General features: G+C 36.0%; 1 protein-coding gene and 1 long non-coding RNA gene across 4 annotated transcripts in view; one reads left to right on the top strand and one right to left on the bottom strand.

Annotated features, from left to right (window-relative positions):
* LOC112143426 (mannosyl-oligosaccharide 1,2-alpha-mannosidase IC) overlaps positions 1-22,496 on the top strand; it is a 226,306-nt gene that overhangs the window by 120,293 nt on the left and 83,517 nt on the right. For all 3 annotated transcript variants that reach the window (XM_036215958.1, XM_024267380.2, XM_036215959.1), the window contains one exon: positions 13,698-13,813. In XM_036215958.1, coding sequence (XP_036071851.1) covers positions 13,698-13,813 — 116 coding nt within the window. The remainder of the gene's footprint in view (positions 1-13,697; positions 13,814-22,496) is intronic.
* LOC118599829 lies at positions 2,263-8,967 on the bottom strand. The gene is made up of 2 exons (XR_004949336.1): positions 8,456-8,967; positions 2,263-2,664 (listed from the first exon to the last, which is right to left on the bottom strand). It is a non-coding gene; the product is annotated as an uncharacterized LOC118599829 (long non-coding RNA).

Raw genomic sequence — 22,496 nt, forward strand, 5'->3', positions numbered from 1 at the left:
CATCTCGCTAAGTACAATTTCCAGAGCAGAAGTGAAGCAGTTAGCTCCATTCAGGTGTGAGTAGATGATGTGAGTCGGATTGAAAGTGTTTTTATCAGCAAAAGAGTTAGAATGCAAAAATCTTGGTAAAAATATTCACTTTTCATTCACCTGATGCTGTATTCAGCATAATGTCACAACTGATTTTGTTTGGCTGCTTTTGATGTCGCCTACAATCAGATTTCGTGGGTCTATAGAGCATGTGATTCACGATTCCTCGTATCTCTGTCCTGTTGATCAATCCCAAACAGGCTTTTTAGAGAAGTCAGAGAACGGCATGGATGCAGTGTGTAATCTCGTCTGAGTGCCTGTTAAATCAGACACACTATGCTCTCACACACTGATAAATGAAATTGCTGCAATTAGACCATTAGTCTGGACAGAATGAGTTTTGTTTGTTTAGGATTAGATTCATTTATGTGCTGATTGGCCATTTTAGGTTTGTCTCACTTTGATTTTCATAACTGTAAATGTCAGTCATGCATATTTAAACACAATTAGAACGAGAACTCGGCTTGTGTGATGATGTGTGTAATTTTCAGAATTGTTGTGTCAGTGGAAAAAGCTGCTTTTTTCCCAGTTATATATAAATATGTTTAGTCCTTTATCTATAATTAGTACTTTTTTGGCTTTTCTGATGAATGTCTATAAGGGGAATCCCAATGACTTTGAGTGACTTCCTCAAATTTGGCTTTAAAAACTCAGCAAACATTCAAGAACGTTTAGATCAGGTTCTTTGACCAACAAAGAACTTCAGTACAGCAAAATTACAAGTGTTTTTTTTTTTTTTTTCCATCACACAACAAGCTAAAAATGAAAATAAATGCCAGAACCTCCCGAGGTTCTAATATGAAATTTAATCTATTTTTATTTACTATAAAAAAAAAAAAAAATCCAGACTCTAAAATTGACTGGCTGATAAGGAATGATGAAGTCTTTTATTTGTCACAGAAATATTGCAAAAAAAGCCACCAGTAAAGTGGATGATAAGAAAAAAGAAAAGAAATCCTGTTGTAAATTCTTTAAGGTCCCACTCAAACTATATTTTTCTGTTGCACAATATTGGAGCTCTACAGTTGTACAGTTTTGAGCCAGATGACTGGTCATGCGAGGAGAAAAAAAAACAAAGGTGTATAAGGGATAAGGAGGAAGAGTGGAGCAGAGACTTTTGTTTTAGACATAAAAATGTCATAAAATGTGAGTTGCTGCGTCACAAAAATTAGCTTTTTCAAACAATGCGTTTTTATCTGCTCCAGATTGCTTTGGATCGGGACATCCCTACTTAAGAACCCCTAATTCATGTCAGTTTTTCAAAAATATTCAGTGTTGTTTAAATATGAGCTAATCTTCAAATTAGCCCTAACAACCTTAGTAGATGCAAAATTAGCTAAAAAGCTAGCTCGTTGTTTAAATACTAGCTAAACTCCAAAATAGCCTAAAATTCCTCAGTAAACAAAATTAGTCAAAAATGTTAGCCTGTTGCTAAAATAGAAGCTAAACTCCAAATTAGCCTAAAAAGTAGATAAAAAAAATAGCCAAAAACGCTAGCATGTTGTCAAAATATTTGCTAAACTCTAAATTTTTTGAAAATTCCTATACAAATTTGAAACATAGCCCATGAATGTATTAGAAGGCTTGATGCTCATCCACTTACATTTTTGACATTCGGAGACTTTCACATTCATTTCCTTTGGGGAAATTTTTTGCTAAATATTTCCAAAAACTATGACGTTTATGAAAACCAAAAATACAAGCAGTAATATCCTGAACAAGTTTAATATTTTGATACCAAGATTGCTGAAATCGCTGAAACTAAGCATTCACACAATAAAACCTACTGTCTGTTCTCTCCTGTCACAGTTTAGAAAGTTGTAATAAAAAGTCATGTTCTATGTGGGTCTTGATTGGCTAGATTAAGAAAAAAAAAACATGCTTTTCTGATAATATTGGGAGGGGCAGGCAGCCGAAGGAATTAAAGTATAATTAGTAAAAAAAAAAAAATATATATATATATATATATATATATATATATATATATGTATTTGTTTATATTTTGTCTGGTTTTCCACCAATACTGATTTTATTTAAGTATTAATTTGAGAAGCTGTAGGGCTTCATAACCTTTTTAAAAGGGCTGCTATGAACTGATTTGAAAAGAATAATGTTCATAAGCACCAAAATAAAAATAAAAAAGCAGAATTAAATGGAGTTTTCTTCAGAATCTTTTTTTTTTTTTTTTTCCATCTCCTCTACACCCTTTTGCCATTCAACCAGGCAAAGAAATGGCTCCTGTTGGGCTGAATGATTCAGTGAATCATGGAGAACGTGCCGAGTTATACCACAGCTGCTTTAACACTTGCAGATTTTCGGTGGGGAAAATGGATTGATGCACTTGTATAAGGCATAGCCCTAAAACACGTTTCACACCACTGGTCCAACAGCATGTGCCTACCACTTTAGAAAGTGTTGTACATTTTTATGGAGCATCACACCTCTTTCTCTTCATGTTTGGCTGCACTGGCGTGGACACTGGTACTATACCTCTATGCTTCGGCGCCACGCTGCACACTCACTGATGCTGCTTGGCAGACGGAGGCAGACTCTAGTTTTCTTCATGACACCCATCTGCTCAAAAAAAAAAAAAAATGTCAAAAATCTGTAAAGTTGAGGAGAAACTAACACAAAACAGCAACATAATATACCAAATAACATTGTTTTCTGGCAAAAAATGTGTCTTTTTTAAAGTTCTTGCAGGAAAAAAAATATTGTAAAATCTTTACAGGTTGTTCTGAATATAAGGAATTACAACTCCATAAATTATTCAAGAAATATCCATGACCTGCAGAAGTTTAGTCATTTCATTTTCAAAAAAATACCCAAGAAATGCTGAGCTTTAACAAAAGGTCATTCGGTGCGCCGCATAGATTTTCTACTCAAAGCAATCGGAGTTCTTGTCATCTAATAATGCAATAAAATCGAACCCTAAAAATCCTACTCGGTGTGATCAGCTTAATTGATTCGTGTCCTTTTAAACCTTATCTCTGCTTTGTTGGCTGTGTGACAACAACAGACAAACCACTGAGCAGCGTAGATCGATTAGTGTCTGTCCACTAATCTCCCTCTGGTCCGGCTGCAAGATGATGTAAACTCCTGCTGTGCATTTTATGATTTTTAAAATCCAAGTTTTATTTTAGTAGTTTGCCCACTTTAACAGAAAAAAGCCCTATTAGTCTTCTTGTACTTTGACTGTTTAAAGTTTTGTAGGCTGGTGCTGCTAAAATGTCATATTTCACCTTTTATGCTACTTGTGAAAGAAAAATCAATAAGGCTTAAGCTCCCTCCCCCTTAAAGATTTATTTTTTCCTTCTTCCTGTAGAAGTCCTAAAGTCCCACTCCAATTATATATATTTTTTTCTATTATAAAATAGTTTATAGTGTTTTTTTTTAATTAAGAATATGTACTTTTTAGCAAAAATCAAAAAAGCTTGTGTGGTTTTTAAGACATTTTCTGCAGAGCTGCAGGAGTTCATAAGAAATTTGCCTCTGGGTTGTGAAAGTATCCTCGCTGACATTCTTTGTTTACACTCTCCCGTTAGCTTACTAGCACAAAAAAAAAAAAAGGTAGTCCGACTCGAGAGGCTTTATTCTGCTAATTACATAGAATCTACTCAATCACTCAACCATTTTGCTTTTTATTTCTATTTTGGCAGATTGGTTGTTTGATAAAGATGGATGATGAACATAATGATAGGTTGAAAACCTTGAAAGAAGTTGATACTTCAATTGAAAATTTCAATATGTGTAAAAACACGTATCAAAATGCTCTTATATTTAACTTAGAACTAACAAACAAAGGCATTGAGTTCAGTTAAGATATTCTTAACATGAAGACATTATTAGTCCACACTAGGGCTGGGAATCACTGGGTACCTCACGATACGATAGGCGATACATGGCTCACGATATCGATAATATCGCGATACTGCGATAATTGGTAAAAATCTTCTCTAATAACTGGCATTATATAGAAGAATGTGTTTTTTGGGAAAATATATCTCCATTTATCTTTTTCAGCTTAAACACAATCATAATAAACAACTTTTCTTATTTTGTGCAACAAATTATAGACACTTTTGAGCAACATTGCTGAAATCAGTAATACTGTCAAGCATTTTTGTTCCCCTCACTTGAAAAGGGCTGAGCATCCAAAAATGAAGGCTGATTTACTCAGACTGTCACTTGAGATTATTTTTCCAATCTTTATCATTTTACCATTTGGTCAGTCAGCAGTCAATAGGTAAAAACCTTAAAACACATAATAATGGCAATAAATATAATTTTAAGTGCTTCAATTAATTAGCATTCTCCCTAATTTTACAGTGAATTAATATACTTTATTTTAATTACATTTAAATTTAAGTTCATACATCAAATCCTGCTTTTTTTTACTTAAGAGTTACTTTAAATTAACATTAGCAACAAGTAATTACACTGTTTGAAAACATCACATTATAAATTTATCAAAGTTACACCGTACAGCAGGTTAAACATTGAAGTGCATGAAAACGAAAATCCCGACGGTCCCTGAAGTGTACACAAACAACTGCGAAACACGCGCCCAGTTCCCACAGCAAACAGGAAGTAAGTGATCGCTGACATTCTAGCGCTCAGACAAAGTCACTTCTTACCGGCTGGATCTCCTACAGATGGATAATAAATGCTGACAGGTAGACATGCTTCACACACGCGCTACAGAGCCTGAACCTTCTCCCGAATGAGCGGGTGCGTCACTATCAAAAGTCCGACGCGGCGCGGCCATCTGCACAATAGTCCGCCACGCGACTCAGACGCTCAGCGCAAACGCCTCTTCAAATGAATAATATAATATCGATACTTGGTGAGAACCCATCGAGAATCGATCGCAGGACTAAATATTGCGATATATCGCAATATCGATATTTTGGCACACCCCTAGTCCATACTGGGTGTGACTTTGGTTTGGGTCCTCGAACTGGGGTGGAATCGGGTCAAACAGAGATGCAGGAGCGAGAGCTTTTCAGTGGTGAATGAAGCAGGTGTTTGTTTTTTACATGGGCATGTCTGGCCCGGGTGGAGATGCTCCCAATCGCTGAGAAACTGGCTGACATTGAACCAGATTCCAGTTCAAAGTAATGCTAAGGTCACAAATGCATCAGTAGAATTTAAGATTTCATTAAAAAATTGTTGGCATGGTCCTGAATGTAGACGGCGGACGTCAGTCGTGCAGAATGGTCCACCTTCGGTGGCGCTTGATATGAACCACCGCCATCTGTAGACATTTACACATCATCCAGTCAGAGCTGTCGGTCTGCCACCGCCCTGTGGCCGCATGCCTGTCGCATGATTTCGTAAAGGCGTCATCCCAACGTGTCACTGAACTGCCACTGCCCGGGCGGCCGCTGAACGATGTCAACTTTTAAATTTTTTCTCAAAATCTCGACAGCCACTACGAGGCGTGTAAAAATGCAACTACTACTGCCTAATTACAAATGCTGCCACCTGGCCACCTACCGAATTTGCTTAAAATCTTGCATTTATTTCGCCGTTGTGCTGTGGCATTTTGGGATATGTGACCATAGTCAAAATGAAGACCTAATGAATCTATTAGTCTTCAAATTGAGGATTTAGAATTAGAGTGGAGCAGGGAGACATGGCAGTTGTTGGGTCACAGACCTGAGTGGGTTGTTGTTTTCTCCTGATTCAACACAATTTGAATAAATACTCAGAATTGCAGTTTTAATCTTAAGCTCTTGAATGTGCGTCCTCCATAATGAGAAACATTCTACAAAAACATGTTTAAAACACCAAAAACAGGATTTTCATTGGTGTGGGGTTTCAAGTACTCACAAATATCCATTGGTAAATGACAAAAATCAAATGTTTTCCTTCTTTTCTGACATTTTTCTTCCTGTTTAGTCTTATTTTCTCTACATACTTTGCAGTTGCTTTCCTTATAACTTTGCAGGTAAATATCTCTAAGATCACAGACACACCAGCCCAGTAACCCCGTCCCTCTAATGCCAGGTAGTATTAGTGCTAACAGCATACTCATTGGCCTTGTGATTGATAATTGGATGCTAGAAATCACTGGTAACAGGCCAGCCTAATTAGTGTGAATCTGAGCGTCTGAATTGATTAGATTCAGTTTGATAACGCTGCTTGTGTCGCTTACATTTCCTCCCAATCTCTAATGTTTTATTCCATCAGCTTGGTGCTTTAAGTTGGCAGCTGGAATGTGAAACCTATAATCTTGATTTGACTTCTCCCACGAGGGGCAGAAAAACATCCCAACTTGGAAATCTGATTCTTTTTCATCTCACAAACAATACTATACTTGATCAATGGAATTGGTAATGAACATTCAAGTTCACTGCTTGAATACTAAAATATGTTTTACATGGACATGGTTCAGAATATGAAATGAGAGCAAAAATGTTGGTTCTAAATTATTCCCGGGAGTTTGGAGAGACGCTGCAAAAACATTTGCAGAAGAGAGGAAAACATTGCTCTTTCAAAATAAAATGTTGAGGATGTGACTGTTTTGATTCTGTCTATAGCACATAAATGCAGATTTTTTTTCTTTTTTGTTTGTTTTCTGTTGCTAAAATATGAAGTTTAGACCAGTGAATATGATTATTGCTTTTTTTTTTAATCAGAGGATTTAGTAATCCAAAAATCTCCTTATTAACACAATAAATCCCCTCTCCAATCATCTTTTAACCTTTTGGAAAAGCATTGCCAGTGGACTTTTAATTATAATTATGCTGTTTTTAGCCATAATCAAAAAGTCAAAAAGTTTTCTAGGAGCTAATTTCTGCAGATCGGCAGGAGTTTATCTGAAATTCATCTCTGAGAGGAAGTAAGCCTGCACTTATTTCCCATCATGCCTTTGTCTACACATATAGCCACTCCGAACTCTTTCGGAATGGAGTGGAGCAGGATTATAGTTTGTACATAACAGCTACAAGGTTTTTCAAATACAAATTCTTTTCATTTTTTTATTTGCTCCTGATTTGTCGCAATTTGAATAATAAAATACTCATATACACAGTTTTAATCTTTATTTTGTTTGTATATGTTATTAATCAGAGGAAAAATGCTACAGAACATGTAAAAAATTAAAAAGTCGTTTGCAAAACCCAAGAAGCCAAGAAGTAACCGTTTTCTTGTGATAATGAGATCCAATATCTCGTTATCATGAGAAGACGAAATTTGTTTTCTTGTGTTAATGAGATAATGAAGAATATTCTTGCAAGAATATTGTTTAGATAGGGATGCCCAGTTTAGTCTAATTAGTTTAGAACCAGCTACTGTGTACATTTTATGACTGATTTTATGTTTTTCTACAATTACCAGTGTAAAGCCCGTTGAGACAACTCTATAGTGATATTGGGCTATTTAAATAAAACTGAATCAAATTGAAGTGAACAACTCATGGTGTCTTTTGGTCTAAAACTCCTTTTTTTTTTTAAATTAGATTAATCTTTTTAAAATAAAAATCAGTTCACAGTCTGCATTTGTGGCCTGGTTTTGCTTTAGGTACATAAGCATAATGATCTGAGAGTACACACATTCAACAGTTGCCATGGTTGTCAGTTGTGCCTGTTTCCAATCCAAATACAGGGACACATTTCATATGTCTGTCTTCAGAGAATCTGTGAGGCTTTTCACGTGGAGCACACAGACATGCAGTCAGAACGAGTGGAAACTAAAATAGAGTAGCATGATAAATAGATATGCTCCATGCACCCCCAGAATCAATCCGTCATCCCAGCTTTGATGCTGTTTTCAATGGAAAATTTTCATACTTTTTTTCTTTTTTTTTTGCCTGGAGCCACTCCAGAATTTGAATAACTAGAGGACACATGTGACAACATTTCTTTCCTTCGTTATCACTTGTATTATTTATCATACAGTACATAGATAAGGTAGCCCATAGAATCAACTAGTTTTATTTTTTTTTTCATACTATGACAAAACAACATTTGCATATAAGTTGTAAACATCCGTATACAATACATTTCTTCTTGGCTTTTGCATAAACAGCCTTATAGACTGCTGGCTTGGAAACCACAAAACGGATTTTATGTTTCCATAAAAAGATATTCATAGATTGTATTGTCAATCTGTGTCCAAAAAAAGTTTAAGTGGACTCTGTGATGCACCTAACCCTTGCAAGGTCAGATCACCTCAGCAGATGGTTTATGTAGGCTAGCTTGAGGGCTTGAGCATACAAGTTACTCAACTTATAACGGGCAAACAGATGGCTATCAAGAGAGAAAAAAAGTTGTTTTCCAACAGTTGACAGAAACAACTTGAGTCGTATTTACAAAGCTTAAAAACTGGAACCCAGTTTCTAGTGTCAAGAGCTTCTGACCTTCCCGTCCCAGACCACGCCGTCCAGGACAATGCAGTGATTCCGAAGCAACAGACGGACATCCTCTCTTGTGTTTGGAAACTTTGCTAGAGTTCTTGGAGCGTACACTGACAGTTGTTGCCGTTAGGCTCAGCTCTTTTCACACCAATGACAGTCAGTACAGATGCTATATGCTGTCAGTCTGTGTCTGTTTTGCCTTCACCGCACAAACAAGAGCTCGCTCCACTCAAAGCTATCCACCTTAGGCAGCGACTCACATCCAGGTTTTCACAGGAAGGCGATAACCTTAGACTTTGGAGGGCATGCTTGTGCTTCTCTTTCTAAAAATACTCATTTATTTATGGCCAGAGTTCACGACTACCTTCCTTCAGTCAAGTCAAATCAATTGATCCCTGTTTTAGCTGTCCTTCGGCACCTGAGCTGACCTCAACACTCAGTGTGAAGACGGTTTGTGGCCTCTTGGCATTCACGTCATGTGTAGCTTTAAGCACAGCTTGACCTGCAGTTGGAAGTCTAATATGAAAACTTAGAAGAAAATGAAAGAAGCTTAAGCTGACTGAACAGGTCAATAGCAGGTCAACCTTTGTTGTTTTTCATTTTTGCAGCTTGTTCACTGCACTGCATCTGATTAACAGTTTGTTTTAGGGGTGTGTAACGATTAGTTTTAACAATTCAATTTGTATCCTAATTTTTTGTTATCAATAGTAGAAATTGGTTCATTTTGAACGATTCGATACGATTCACTGGTCTAAGATCATTCCAGGACATCTTTAGCCAAAAATGTAACCGTACCTCAATCCAAATGGTATTTTCCATTATCATTTATAATTGAATTTATTTCATTTTAAAACGATTTTATAATGGTATAGTTTGATTCGATTAACAACTTTCCTCATACAGATCCATCTGGTTTGATCATAGAAATATAAATAGAATAATCAATGAAGTCAATTAATCGTTATATCCTGAGTTTGTACTAAAATTGAACATGATTTTAGTGTATTTGGAGGAAAAGGTTAATTTTTTTTTTTTTTTTGGGGAGTTCCATAACTCTTTGTATCATATTTGATACATGCATTTCAGAGACTCATGTGACATGATCCAAACTTTTCTTTAAAAAAAAAAAAAATAAATAAAATAACTTAAAGGGTAACCAAACAGGGAAGTTGGAGGCTGACTCCACCCACAGCCAAAATGTGAAAATCCAGTCAGAGGGGAACAGGACTGTTATCATTACTGAAGCTGCAGATCATGATGTGGGTCTTCTGAAATGACGTGGGACTAAAATAGTTTGACCAATCACGAAATTCAACTATAATACCTCGTTTCAGTCTGTAGGGGGCAGCACACAGACGCTTTTGACTATGTGTTCAATAATTAAACAAGTTTATTTATTTATTTTTTTTAAATGGCAATGACCAACAGACAGCACTAAAGCCCCATTTATAGAAGTCAACAGCCAAAAAAAGTTGATTTGGGGTTTGGTTACCCTTTACTTTGGTCCATGTTTTCTGTCCTGTAGTTCATCATCATACCACTAGGGGTAGTAGAAGGGCTTCTCTTGCTCATTTCAAAATGGCTGCTTCTATGAAATCTGAAACCTGTACAGGGTTAAATTTAGATATTTTACGTTCAGTAATGTCCAAGCAGCGATTAGTCCACGGTCAGAATATGTTTGAGTTTACTGTGCAAACCAAAACCATTAATAATGAAATGAACTAAAGGTTGTAACTGAAAGTTAAGTGCTTAGATTATGATTTTCTTGTCATCTAGAACGGGACTCCGATAAAAACAAACAAAAAAAAAATGTCTTACCGAAATACTGAGGATACTGACGTATTGCAGGAGATTTAATCTTTCTAGAATTGTTTAGTTGTTGCCCTGAGGTACAGCCAATTTGCATAGTCAGTGACTTAAAAAAATAATTTTTTGGAGTCTTTGATGTTCCAGGTTGCTGAATGGTTGCATCAGATCAAACCAGCCATCTCCTGTGGACTAAGTTATTCTCAGACACGAGCGCAATGTCATCACCTCTCATTTAACCAGGTCACTTCCCACCCTGTTGCATTTTCAAATCTAGAGTTTGAGCCTTCAAGCACTTTCATTTAGTCACTTTCTTGTTATGAAGCCTCCAAACCATAATTTGCTGCTCAACTCTTGTACAGTAATTCATTAAAGATGATGATTTTTTTTTTCTGTCTCTGCCAGGTTCAGCTGGATTTGCATAATATTTAGTCATGCTCAAAAGAAAATAGACCAGCCGCTCTCTCATAAGACCTCTCGGAAATAATAAACACCTCCTGGCATCTCTCATTTACTTAGTGGAAATAAATGAATAGCTTTAAATTAGATTCATGCAGACAAACACTCACACATGCACAGGAACCTTTAATGCACTCCGACAGATTTTACAGACAGTTTAAGAAGAAAATGCATCGACTGCACGTCGTTCAGGAGCAGCTGCTAAGTGCTGGCAACAATTGTCACATCAATATTTTCTGTTGGTTGATTCCTAAATGACTTGGCTTTTATCTAAGAGTGACTGCTGCTCTTCAGCAGATGCTTTTCACTCTTTGAGAGTGGATGCTCTTCATGTTCGGCTGTTTCTCTGTATCATTTAGCATCAGCGCAGTAATTATACAAACTTGGTGTGTAAGAGGTTTTGTTTTTATTCATTACAGCACATATTCTGCTGATTTACTGTAACTAATCAGAACATTAAAGGTCATAATTTAAGTGCTTACTTTGCCAAAATCCACCTAAGTTGCCAACATTCTTTTTTTTTTGTTTGCTTGTTTTATGGTATTTTCTTTTTTCCTATAAATAACTGTCACATAAAGTTCATAATAAAAAAAACAAGTCCTGTAAAAATAAGGGATGTCCCGATTCAACATTAATCTGGTCTGATCCCGTACACACTAAGAGGAGTTTTTCCTTACCGCGAGGGAGGGTCTAAGGACAGGGATGACCGTTCTTTATAGTCTGTTTAGTTTTTACCTATTGTGCATATTTTATGACTCCATCTGTGCATCTGTAAAAACTACAGGCATGAAGCCCAATGAGGCAAATTGAATTTGTGATATTGGGCTATATAAATAAAATTGAAATTGAATTAAGAATTGGAAGTAGAATCCAGATCAGTGATCAAATATTTGTTGTGTGAATTCTTAGTAAGTATAGTGATTCTTCTGCTCTTTTCTGTACGTTTTTCAGCAGGTAAAAACTCAATCACCTTTTTAGCAATTTCAACAATCTTGGTATCTTATTCAAGACATTACTGCTCACATTTTTGGTATTCATAAATTTTATAGTTTTTGAAATAATGAGCAAAATATGGCCAGTAGGAATTGATTGAGAAAGTCTTCAAATCGCAAAATTTTAAGTAAATTAACAACAAGCCTTTAAATATATTCATGGGCTATGTTTTAATCTTTTTATAGTAATTTTTTAAAAACTTGGAGTTTAGCTAATATTTTTGCAACATGCCAATATTTTTGGGTAATTTAGTTTACTGAGGAATTTTAGGTTATTTCATAGTTTCGCTAGTATTTAGATTGGTAGTTTTTTTTTTTTGCTAATTTGTTATCTACTGAGATTTCTAGATGCTAATTTGGAGTTTAGCTAATATTTTAAGCAGCATGCTAACGTTTTTGGCAATTTTTTTTTATCTACTGAGTTTTTATAGGCTTATTTAGAGTTTAACTTCTATTTTAGCAACATGCTAACGTTTCTGACTAATTTGTCATCTACTGAGACTTTTTTGATGCTAATTTGGAGTTTAGCTAATATTTTAGCAGCATGCTAACGTTTTTGGCTAATTTGTTATCTACCGAGTTTTTATTGGCTAATTTAGAGTTTAACTTCTATTTTAGCAACATGTTTTTGACTAATTTAGTTTACTGGGGGATTTTTTTCAGCTATTTTGGAGTCTATCTAGTATTTAAGAAACACTCTAAATATTTTTTGGGCAAAATTGGCATATAATAAGGATTTTTAAGCAATTTTACGACAAAATATTCAGAAATTTTGGTCAACTTCAGCGCTCTTTCATAGTTCTTCATAATTTCCAGTCTTTTTGCAAATATCTTGCAAATTGCTTTTGCACCTTCAGTAAATCCCTCTGTCATAATTTTAAGCAAAAAGCTCCAGCATCTTTAGCGCCTACTTTCAGCAAAAAGCTTTCACACTAGCATTTTCTCAGGTAATAAAACGTTTTTAGTTTCATTCTAATGATCATTGCCATTTATTTCAAGCCTATTAGATAAATACATTACAAGACGTCTGTATATCCTAATCGGATCACAACATTTTATTGTGCAGCAGAAAACTGCACCAATATGAGCAGGAGGAGCACAAAAACAGTTCGGTAAAGTTAGGAAAATATTCATAGATTTGGACTTTTGGGCTCAAGAACTCTTTTAATAAACAATTTAAAGTGACAGCAAGGGTCATACTCATCACATTCATGCCACAACAACATTTTTGGAAGCAAGTCATTGATTTCAGGATTCTTTTTTTTTTTTTTTTAACTTGTTAATAGTTAACTACTTTTTTCTAGTTTAGTTGCACTCTTTTACTTGATTGTTCAAGCTATTTCTCAAAAGTGTTCTGTTTAAGATAAAAGGTGGTTAATAAAATAAAAATTTTATTTATTTATTAAATGTGTTACAAAAGTATCGAATCAGAAGATTCTCAAAAATTAAATGACCAATAAAAACCTGATCCGTAGGGAATTATCAAACTGGGTTTAATGAACAAAAGTATTTCCTTTTTGGAGATGTGAGTGAATGTGGACGCTTCTGTGCAGTCAGCGTGCCATAAGAGCAGTTGTCAGACTTTTTAACTTTGATTTTAGAGGTTATTGGAGCGTCACTTTCATGTTAAATTTTCACATCCTGTTTCCACGGCAACGAGGTTTCCAGCTGCAATTGAGCCCCATCAATACTATACAGTGCTAATTAGAACAAGTGAAGCCTTCTGTCGGCTAAGAAAGAAGGTATTTCCTCTCACCAGTGTTAAAGAAGACATTTGATTAGTGAATAACGGCTTCCACAGAGCTGGTTATAGTCATACAATACCTTCAAAAATATGCATTTCAAAGAATTATTCATGTCAGAATAGGTAGGCACGCTCTTCGGAACAACTGAAATGGTTTGGAAAGAAGAAAAAGCTTTTTGAATTTTTTTTTTTTTGTAAATGCACAAAAGCCTTTTGAAATAATCGTTTTTGTTGTATTTTGCAGGTGGCCTAAGAGGAGCCTCCATCATTGACTCTCTGGACACTCTGTACATCATGGGACTGATGGACGAATACAACGAGGCGCAAGAATGGGTGCAGACCAGTCTGGACCTGAACTCGGTAAGAAGTTCTGATGATTACATCCATCATAAAAGAGGATTTCAATCAGAAGTTTTTGAGCTTTTTAATTCCTTTGGAATTGAAATTGTTTTATTTTAAGCAATCAAAGCAGCAATAATGCTAATATAATGATGAATAAAAAGCAAAAGAAACCTTTATATAAATACATCAAGAATGCATAAATGATCATTTTTATATATTTTTTAATATATTAAAAGTAAAGACACGTTTGAAAGGAAGCAGACAGAAGCTTAACTTTTTTAAACCTGCTCCTTAAAAAAGAGAGAAGATAGTAAAACAATCAAAATAAAATAAAACAAATGTAATAAACAAAACCACAAAAGATCTACATTTTCAGCATACTAAATATAAATATGATATTACAATTAATATAGGCATTTTTCAATCATGATTTGATTAGAAAATACAAATAAATAAGTAATATACTTCTAAATATAAATAAACATCCACACACACACATATTTATTCTACATAAAACACATTACAGTTTGTCAAAAATACTTTATTAAATGCTTGGAAAGGAATGGGAGGAAGTAAAATTATATAATCTTATTCCTCTTAGTAGATATCAACAATATGCCTCTGAAATAGATTTAACCTCAGTTGAAAAACAAACCATCCTTCATCTAGGATGATTTCAATCTGATCAAAATATTTTATTCCTTTTTTGTCTTTTTAACATATTCTATAGTATTTTCTCATCATGGAGGACATTTACAAAAAAAAAAAGGATAAAGTTGCATTTCTGGGTATTTCTTTATCCAAATCGTTGTGAATCAAGGCCACACACACAAACAAACAAACAAACAAACAAACAAAAACGCTGTTCCACTCTATTCCGATCCATCCACTTGTAGATGACTAGATCCATGTATGTCTTTGTTTTCCTCATCTCAGCTGACATCTGGCTTAAACTGTACAGCTGATAGCTCTAATATTGTCATCTGGATGTCATCGGTTATTCCATGAAAACAGTCCTGCCCAAAGATCTGGGGTGAACACAAAGCTGCAAGAATATTCAGAGGAGCAATGCAGTTAGGAACTTTAAAAACAAATCATCCTAAAATTAAACCAGGATAACGGAGAAAAAAGGAGGAAATCAATGTAATAAGATCACATTTTTGTTCAATTGTTAAATAATTTAGCATGATCTGAAGCTGTACAATGGCTGAAGCCTTGGTCCACACATTGAGTATGGTGCAGTAATCATGTCCACTGGTAACAAAGACATGGATTCATGTCTCAAGCTGCTTGATTTAACCACTGATGGTCAAACATAATTCCTGTGTTCACTTCCATATTTTCTTACATTAGGATTTTTATTGTTTTCAGCAAATCCAACAAGTTTCTGTGTATCAGAAAAATGCTCGCTCACACCAAGTGGCACAAACCACATTTATCTTTCTACGTGTGTAAAAAAATATCGATAGGGTTTGTTTTGTTTACTGCCTTCTGACAGCGTTTTTATTTATCTGTTTTCCGCCGAACAATTTGGGTTTTGAACATTTTCAAGAAAATCTTTAAAAAGCACAGCTCTACCAAAACAACACATAAAAAAATAAAATAAAAATAAAACAAGCATCAAAAAAGATGCTTTCTAAAACTTTAAACTGACTTCAGAAATGGTCCCTTCCTGCACTCAAACACGTCTTCAGATGCTTTATAATGACAGACTTTATTCTGTCTTGTTGATGTACTTTTATGGTGTGAAGGAAAAGCATTAACCTTGAGGAATGGCGAGCTTATCTTAAACAATAAACTATGAAGTTCTGCTTCTTCTCCTGTCTCTGTTTTTTCCTTTAGCTGAACTTCCTGAGCTCTGAACAACATGTGCAAACATGCTAATAACTGTCAGCTTGAGAAGTGTCTGTGATTGATGCCAGCTCCAGCGTCCTCTTGACTCCGACTGGCTGTTTTCACTCCGCCTCAGTGGATTCTTGAGATGACATTAGAGGAGGAGGAGCCTCTCGTGTGATATTGTCAGAGCCTGACCAAAGCCTCGGAGATCAGGATGGAAAAGTTTTGGGGTTTTAATTTGCAATATTCAGACAAACACTCTGTAAAAAAAGTAAAATAAAATAATAATTGTTTTATTTATTTATTTTTAAAACAGGGGAAAAATTGTTCCAAAAAAAAGAAAGCTTTATTACTTATTTATTTTTATTTTGATGATTGTTAATGAAAATTGCAAGTTAGGAAAGGGGGTATGGCTGCTTAAAGTCCCACTCCGATCATCTTTTGATCTATTTTTAAAGCGCTCCCATTGCTCTTTTAATCATGATTAGTACTGTTGTGGGATTAATAAATTGTGACCTGTAATTGATTAATCAAAAAAAAAAATTTAATCACAATTTTTAACCTAATAATTGCTGTACAAAGCCTGATTCTGAGATATTTTTATTTAAATTCATGACTTTGTGGCACAGTAAAACATCAAATTACAACCAAAGAATTGGCTTTATGAAGTATTTTTTTTTTCAATTTGAACAATTGAGAAAAAAACAAACACAAAAAAATAACAAAATATCCAGTTTAGAGTGCTCAAATTTACTACATAAAAACAAAAGTAAACCTGTCCGTAGCAATCCAAAAAATATTACTTCTTATTAATTCAATAATCCATATGACAAACCTGAGTTCAAATAAAACCTTCATGCAAGTAAACAGTTGAACATTTGTATTTGAGAAAGTGACAACAGGTATAAATTAAAAATGAAAGTGACACGATTAAAAACAAAAAAAAAAAGTGATAATTTTGCTCTAATTCATTAATCACGATTAACACAATCATTTGACACCCCTAATTTGATTATACTCTTTTTGGCCAAAATCTGTGTCACATTTTAGAACCTAGTTTCTGCAGAGCGGCAGTAGTTCATTAGAGTTTTGGGCAAAACCGTTGGAATGGAACAACTCCGCTCCCTCTTCCCGTCCCCAAAACGGCACAAAGCAAGCCGAGTGCTTGTGGCCTGCCTAGTATATATTCAACATCACTAATGCGCTTTTTTCAAAAAGTATTTTTTCATCTACTCTTGATTCACAATGATTTATATAAAAAAATACCCAGAAATGCAATTTGAAGCGTAATTTTCTTATTATCCATCGTGTGAAAAATGCCACAAGAACATGTTAAAAAAAAAATGTATACGTTGTTTTTAATTTTTTCAAGCTACATGTTAATAAAATGTGTTATAAAAAGATCAATCTTGGTTGTTTTTTGGATTATAGCAAAAAAAAGTGGAAACAATTAAAAATTGCCATAAACAGGTTAGGAATAGGGTAAATAGTTGCCAAATGCTAGATATAATCAGAGGTGTACCATGCTGGATTTGCAGGTAAAAATACCTTTGAGTCCATTTTTTCCCCTATTATGATTGCAGTCTGTGCAACGCTGAAGCTCTGAGCTAATTTGCTGCAGTATTTTTGAGCTTAGTCAATGTGAGGTCACTTCTGAGCCACCTCCACCAAATGCAGTAAAATGTGGTTTCTGTATCGGCTTCACAAAACTGCGTAAACAACTTTGACTGCACGTGGAAGTGTCTCCGCTGAGCTGTAATTACTGCAGTTCACCGCATGTAATGACAGCTTGTCACATTTTTTAACTCTTGAGTTTGTTTTGTTTGCTAACAAATATTGGTGGTGAGCGCCAAAATCACTTGTTTATGTCTGTAGGTGTCTTCGTACCAAAACAAGTCAGAGCTTTAGTTTGTCTGGCGTGGTGCACGGGATGCCCTTATCACTGGATTCTTTGGAAATATTCCACATCTGACAGCTGTGCGCTCTTTTTATTACACTGGGGAGCAGCCCCAGTTTATAATCAGTGCCAAAACAGACTTGCAATGTGTTTATGATGTGCTTTTATCCCGCACCGCTCGGCACACTCTTTATCACCGCCAGCGCTGCGCCAAAAAGAGAAATGACTGTTTATTTTACCAAGGCATCCAAAGGAAAAGTTTCCCTGAATATTTTTTCTACGGAGATGGCATGCAGTCACGTGCACAGATCCAGAGTGAAAGACAGATGTGGAGAGAGTTGTGACACTTGGAGTTCATGGTTCATCCCCGGGCTCGCGGCTGGCGATTAGCTTTGAGTGGCGCTGGAGCTCCTGACTGTGGCAGCGCTCACGGCCTGAGTGGAGACGGCCATTAACAGCCACGGTGTCGCTAATCACAAAGACAGCAAACACAGATTTACACTTCACAGCGAACCTCTCCACGGGTGTCATCTGCCATTTTTCATTAGCTTCAGCCCTCCGCGCTGGCATCAACGGACACTGGAGGGAGGACTCCCACGTCCGTTCCTCCGGGACAGTCAAACTGCTTAGAACTTTCTAGTTTCAGTCTCCAAATAGTATGAAATCTCAGAGGGAAAAAATTAGCATGTCCTGGTTTGGAGGCCATCTGTGTGCTTGAAAGATGTCAGGTTGTTGTAATATTTAAACATTTTTTGGGTTAGTCAGAAATCTTTATCTACATAGCCTTTTAATCGATGGCCTGTACCATGCTTTTCTTAAGTCTTGAGTAAACTTTATCCATATATTACCTTTGGCACACTGAAGAACAAATTATTTATGAAATATGTGTTATTTTCGTGAGTTTTTTTCTTACCTGAAAGTAAAACACCTCAATCTCTGAGGTCCCACCTTTCGCTGCTTGTGGGTGCCACCCATTTCATGACATCGTCCCAAAGCCGACCTCGGGATCATGTCTGCGTTCTTCGCACAAAAACAAACAACATTCGAACTTTTGCGAAAATGTATATGCATACCATATATCTGTCTTTTGCATAAAGACGAGCAACAAGTAGTGTAGTGCGGGCCAAGGCTAGTGGTTGAGGTAGCTGAGAGGTGAAGCTAGTGGCTGAGCACCGCTAGCTGAGCAGTGAAGCTAGTTGCTTATAACCGCTAGGTGAGCAGAGAAGCTAGTCGCTGAGCACCACAAGCTGAGCGGTAAAGCTCCACTAGCTTCACCGCTCAGTTAGCGGTGCACAGTGGCCAGCTTCAGTGCTCAGCCACTAACTTCAATTCTCAGCTAGTGGTGACCTGCGGCTAGCTTCACAGATTAGCTAACATAGCTCAGCTGTTAGCTTCACCGCTCAGCTAGCAGTGCTCAGACGCTAGCTTCATCGCTCAGCTCGTGGTAACCTGCTGCTAGCTTCACCGCTTAGCTAGTGGTGCTCAGCCATTAGCTTCACCGCTCAGCTAGCGGTAAAGCTAATGGCTGAGCACCACTAGCTGAGTGGTAAAGCTAGTCAGTGAGCACCGGTATCTGAGTGGTGAAGCTAGTGGCTGAGCACTGCTAGCTTAGCGGTGAAGCTAGTGCTGACTGAGCACCGCTAGCTGAGAGCTGAAGCTGGAATTCCCATCCTAACTCGCAGGTTTTCTTCATTTTCTTAGTTTTTTTGCAAAATGTTGACATCTAGAAAAGTGCAGAACACAATGTCAACTGTATTTGGCTAACTATGTTAGCTAGAGCCTGAATTTGTCTTTTTATCCCACTTTATGATCACCTTATCCTATGAAAATAACACTTAAAAATGCAGCATAATAGCAGCTGCTGAGAAAAGTTGTCTCATTTTTAGATCCAATATACAATAATTTTTCTTTTTTTTTGTGACGTGATGCTTTACTGTTATGAAGAATGACAAAAGCTTTGCATCTAAATGGTTAATTTTACTAATACTGTAAGCCCCACATAGTGATTAGGTAATGTAAACATGAATTAAGAGATTATTTGAACTATCTAGTGAACTAAAGTAAGTTTTAAAGTCATACATCATTAAATTTTGGCCAAATTAAAATAAAAAATCAAAAGGAGGTCATTTCTTTGCTTCTGAAATGTCTTTGGTTACAGAGCTTTATTGCCTTTAGGTCAGCACATTCAGGGAATCTCATTTGTGACAGTCCATTACTGTCACATTTCGCACGGTCATCATTATTTAACTTCATAATACTGATGGAAGCCAAAATGCATTTGCTGTTTTCAACCTGTTAAGTAGGATATAACATTAAGTGTTTCTTCATTGTTGGTCTCCTGTCTTAAAGATGCAGAAAAACTAAATGAAAAATCTCAGATAAAAATAAATATCTGTAAAGTTTTACACATAAACTGTGTATGCACAACCTTTTTAGCCAGAAATCTTGTGCTGCTCTAGTATAATATGTTTTGCTGTGACATAAAGCCTAACAATAAGTAATATATGTTAGGTTTTGAGTCTGCCTATCGTTTTCAAAGTCATATACAGCAGGATAAGAGAGAAAAAGAGCGGAGGCAGACACGCACACAAGGATTTATTTGCAGACATTTTTCTTAATTACATTACAATGTCAGCAGATGCAGTAGGCCAGACTGCAGAGCTACATTTATCTTTTCAGGCTTGTCTGTCATCCACAGCTCGACACATAGTGACAGCCGGTCTATAACTTGTTAGCGGTGAAACAAGGACACGACTGACAGAGTCGGTGTTACAGTAGTGCAGATTTGACAGTAATTGCAGGAAGTTTTAGCCAGTTTCTCTCCACCAAGAGCTTTGGACATGAACTAGTTTTTGCTATGAATAGTTTTCACAAGATTTTCTTTTTCTTATTTTTGACAGTGGAAATAAAACTAAACAAATCAAATAAAATTTTATTTTTAAAAATACAAGATGAGGCTTTTGAAATTTAGCTCAGTTTAAAGTACAAATTAGAAATAAATTAAAATGTTAATGATGCATGCGGAGAAGGGAGTTTGTGGCCCACCCATGGTATTTTTCATTGACTGAAATTATCGCAAATTGGATTTTCAATCATAAATTTGCCTAATGGAAACAACTCAATTTTGAAACCACATTTATTGAAAAAATGTTATTGCGCTTGAAGGAGCTGGTTTTTGATGTGTATCAAAATCCCATATTTTTGCAAAACAGCAATAGAATTTTTTTTTTTTTCGAATTGAATGAGTCACAAGACCACATCCGGATACCACGCTTACCACTAGGTCCCACAGCTCACCAAAAGTTGAGCGTGTCATGTGGGATTGTTGGATCCACCGCTCCTCTGTAAAATCCCCAACCACGATTTCCCAAAAATCCTTTCTTCTGTAGCCGCTCCCACGTAATTTGCCGCTCCATGGCCTGGATAAGATGCCAACATCTCCTTTGATACTTGATGTTGAGCCCTAGTATCATGGCAGAAATTTGAATGGGTCTGCTGTAAATCAAAGTATTTTGAATGACTTATAAAATGAGTTGATTTGTGTTTATTTGAATAATTAGGATTTTATGGAAACAGTGTAATTGCAAATTTGTGCTTTTTAAACATTTATAGAATTTCAATCAAGTTTTGCGTATCTGTGTAAAGGATACACAGCTAGTGTCTTGAATGAAGAAATCCTCAAAAATTCAGTTTTTTGCATAATTTTCTTTACATATGTCCTCCATCATCAGAAAATGTCACAAGAAGATCTTAGAAACACCAAAATCTAATGTAATCTAAGTTGGCTTTTAAATACGTTTTCTGTCCAAGTTGAGATTTTTTTTTTTTTTTTTTATCAGATAACGAATAAGGAACTCCTTACCAGTGGTGGGTACGAGTCACATGACTTGGACTCGAGTCAGAATCAAGTCATGAATGTGACGACTTTAGACTCGACTTGGACTTTAACATTTTTGAAGAAGGGATGCATGATCTGAGAGGCTGTTTACCTAAAATTCTTCCAAAATGTTAAATAAATGGAGTTCTTAAAAACATACGTGGTTTGTGTAAATATTATTACTCTGTTGTTGGAAGGATTTGAAACATTCAGTGACTAGGAGATGATTTGGTTGGTCCTTGACTTGGGACCCGACTTAGGCTTGCCTGTTGTTGACTTGGGACTTGAGGACAAAGACTTGAAACTTTATTACATCCTCTTAGACAGGCTGAAACACTGTTGGGGTTTCTGGATCTGGTTTAAACTGGTTCTCCTCATATCTGACTGGTAGATAATTGTTGTATTTTTTTCATTTTAAGTCCTCCTCTGCACCCCTCACTTGTGGTGTGCCACAAGGCTCTGTTTTGGGACCTCTATTGTTCATTTTACATCTGCTACCTTTGTGGCGTATTTTAACCTATTTTACTGATATTTCTTACATTTTTATGCTGATGATATTCCGCTTCATGTGTCTTTGAAGACAAAACTGAAGTCCTTGTCTGTTCTCCTGACGAATAACTCCCCCAGAAGGTCCATTGGCTTTGGTCCCCTTGCTTTCTTTGTCAAGTCTTCTACTAGCTATCATCAAAACATCATGATACACTATTGCAGAAATCATTATTGACTAACACATTATATAACAAAAATGGAATTCAGTCTGGAGTAACAATGTGAAGTGCTTATTAATGATCTAACAATTTGTAGTTAAAACATATTCAACTTGGTTTCTTGTTGAACAATTTTTGCGACCAAAAATTCCACAAAAAAATAATAAATGAGCCAAAACCTCCTAGACTTCCAGACAAGCTCCTGCTGCATGAAGAATACGTACTTGGCGGCATCATCATAGATGGGCATTATGGGGCTGATGACTGATTGAAACGTAAATTGTGGATGATAGCATAATACATTTTTATTTCATCTACTGTATGGAGAGTTTTTCAGCTTTAGTGGAGGACAGCAGAGTTGCTCTTGTCTTTTTAGATCAAATT

The sequence above is a fragment of the Oryzias melastigma genome, linkage group LG16 (genome assembly GCF_002922805.2).
Source record: "Oryzias melastigma strain HK-1 linkage group LG16, ASM292280v2, whole genome shotgun sequence".
Lineage (NCBI taxonomy): Eukaryota > Metazoa > Chordata > Actinopteri > Beloniformes > Adrianichthyidae > Oryzias > Oryzias melastigma.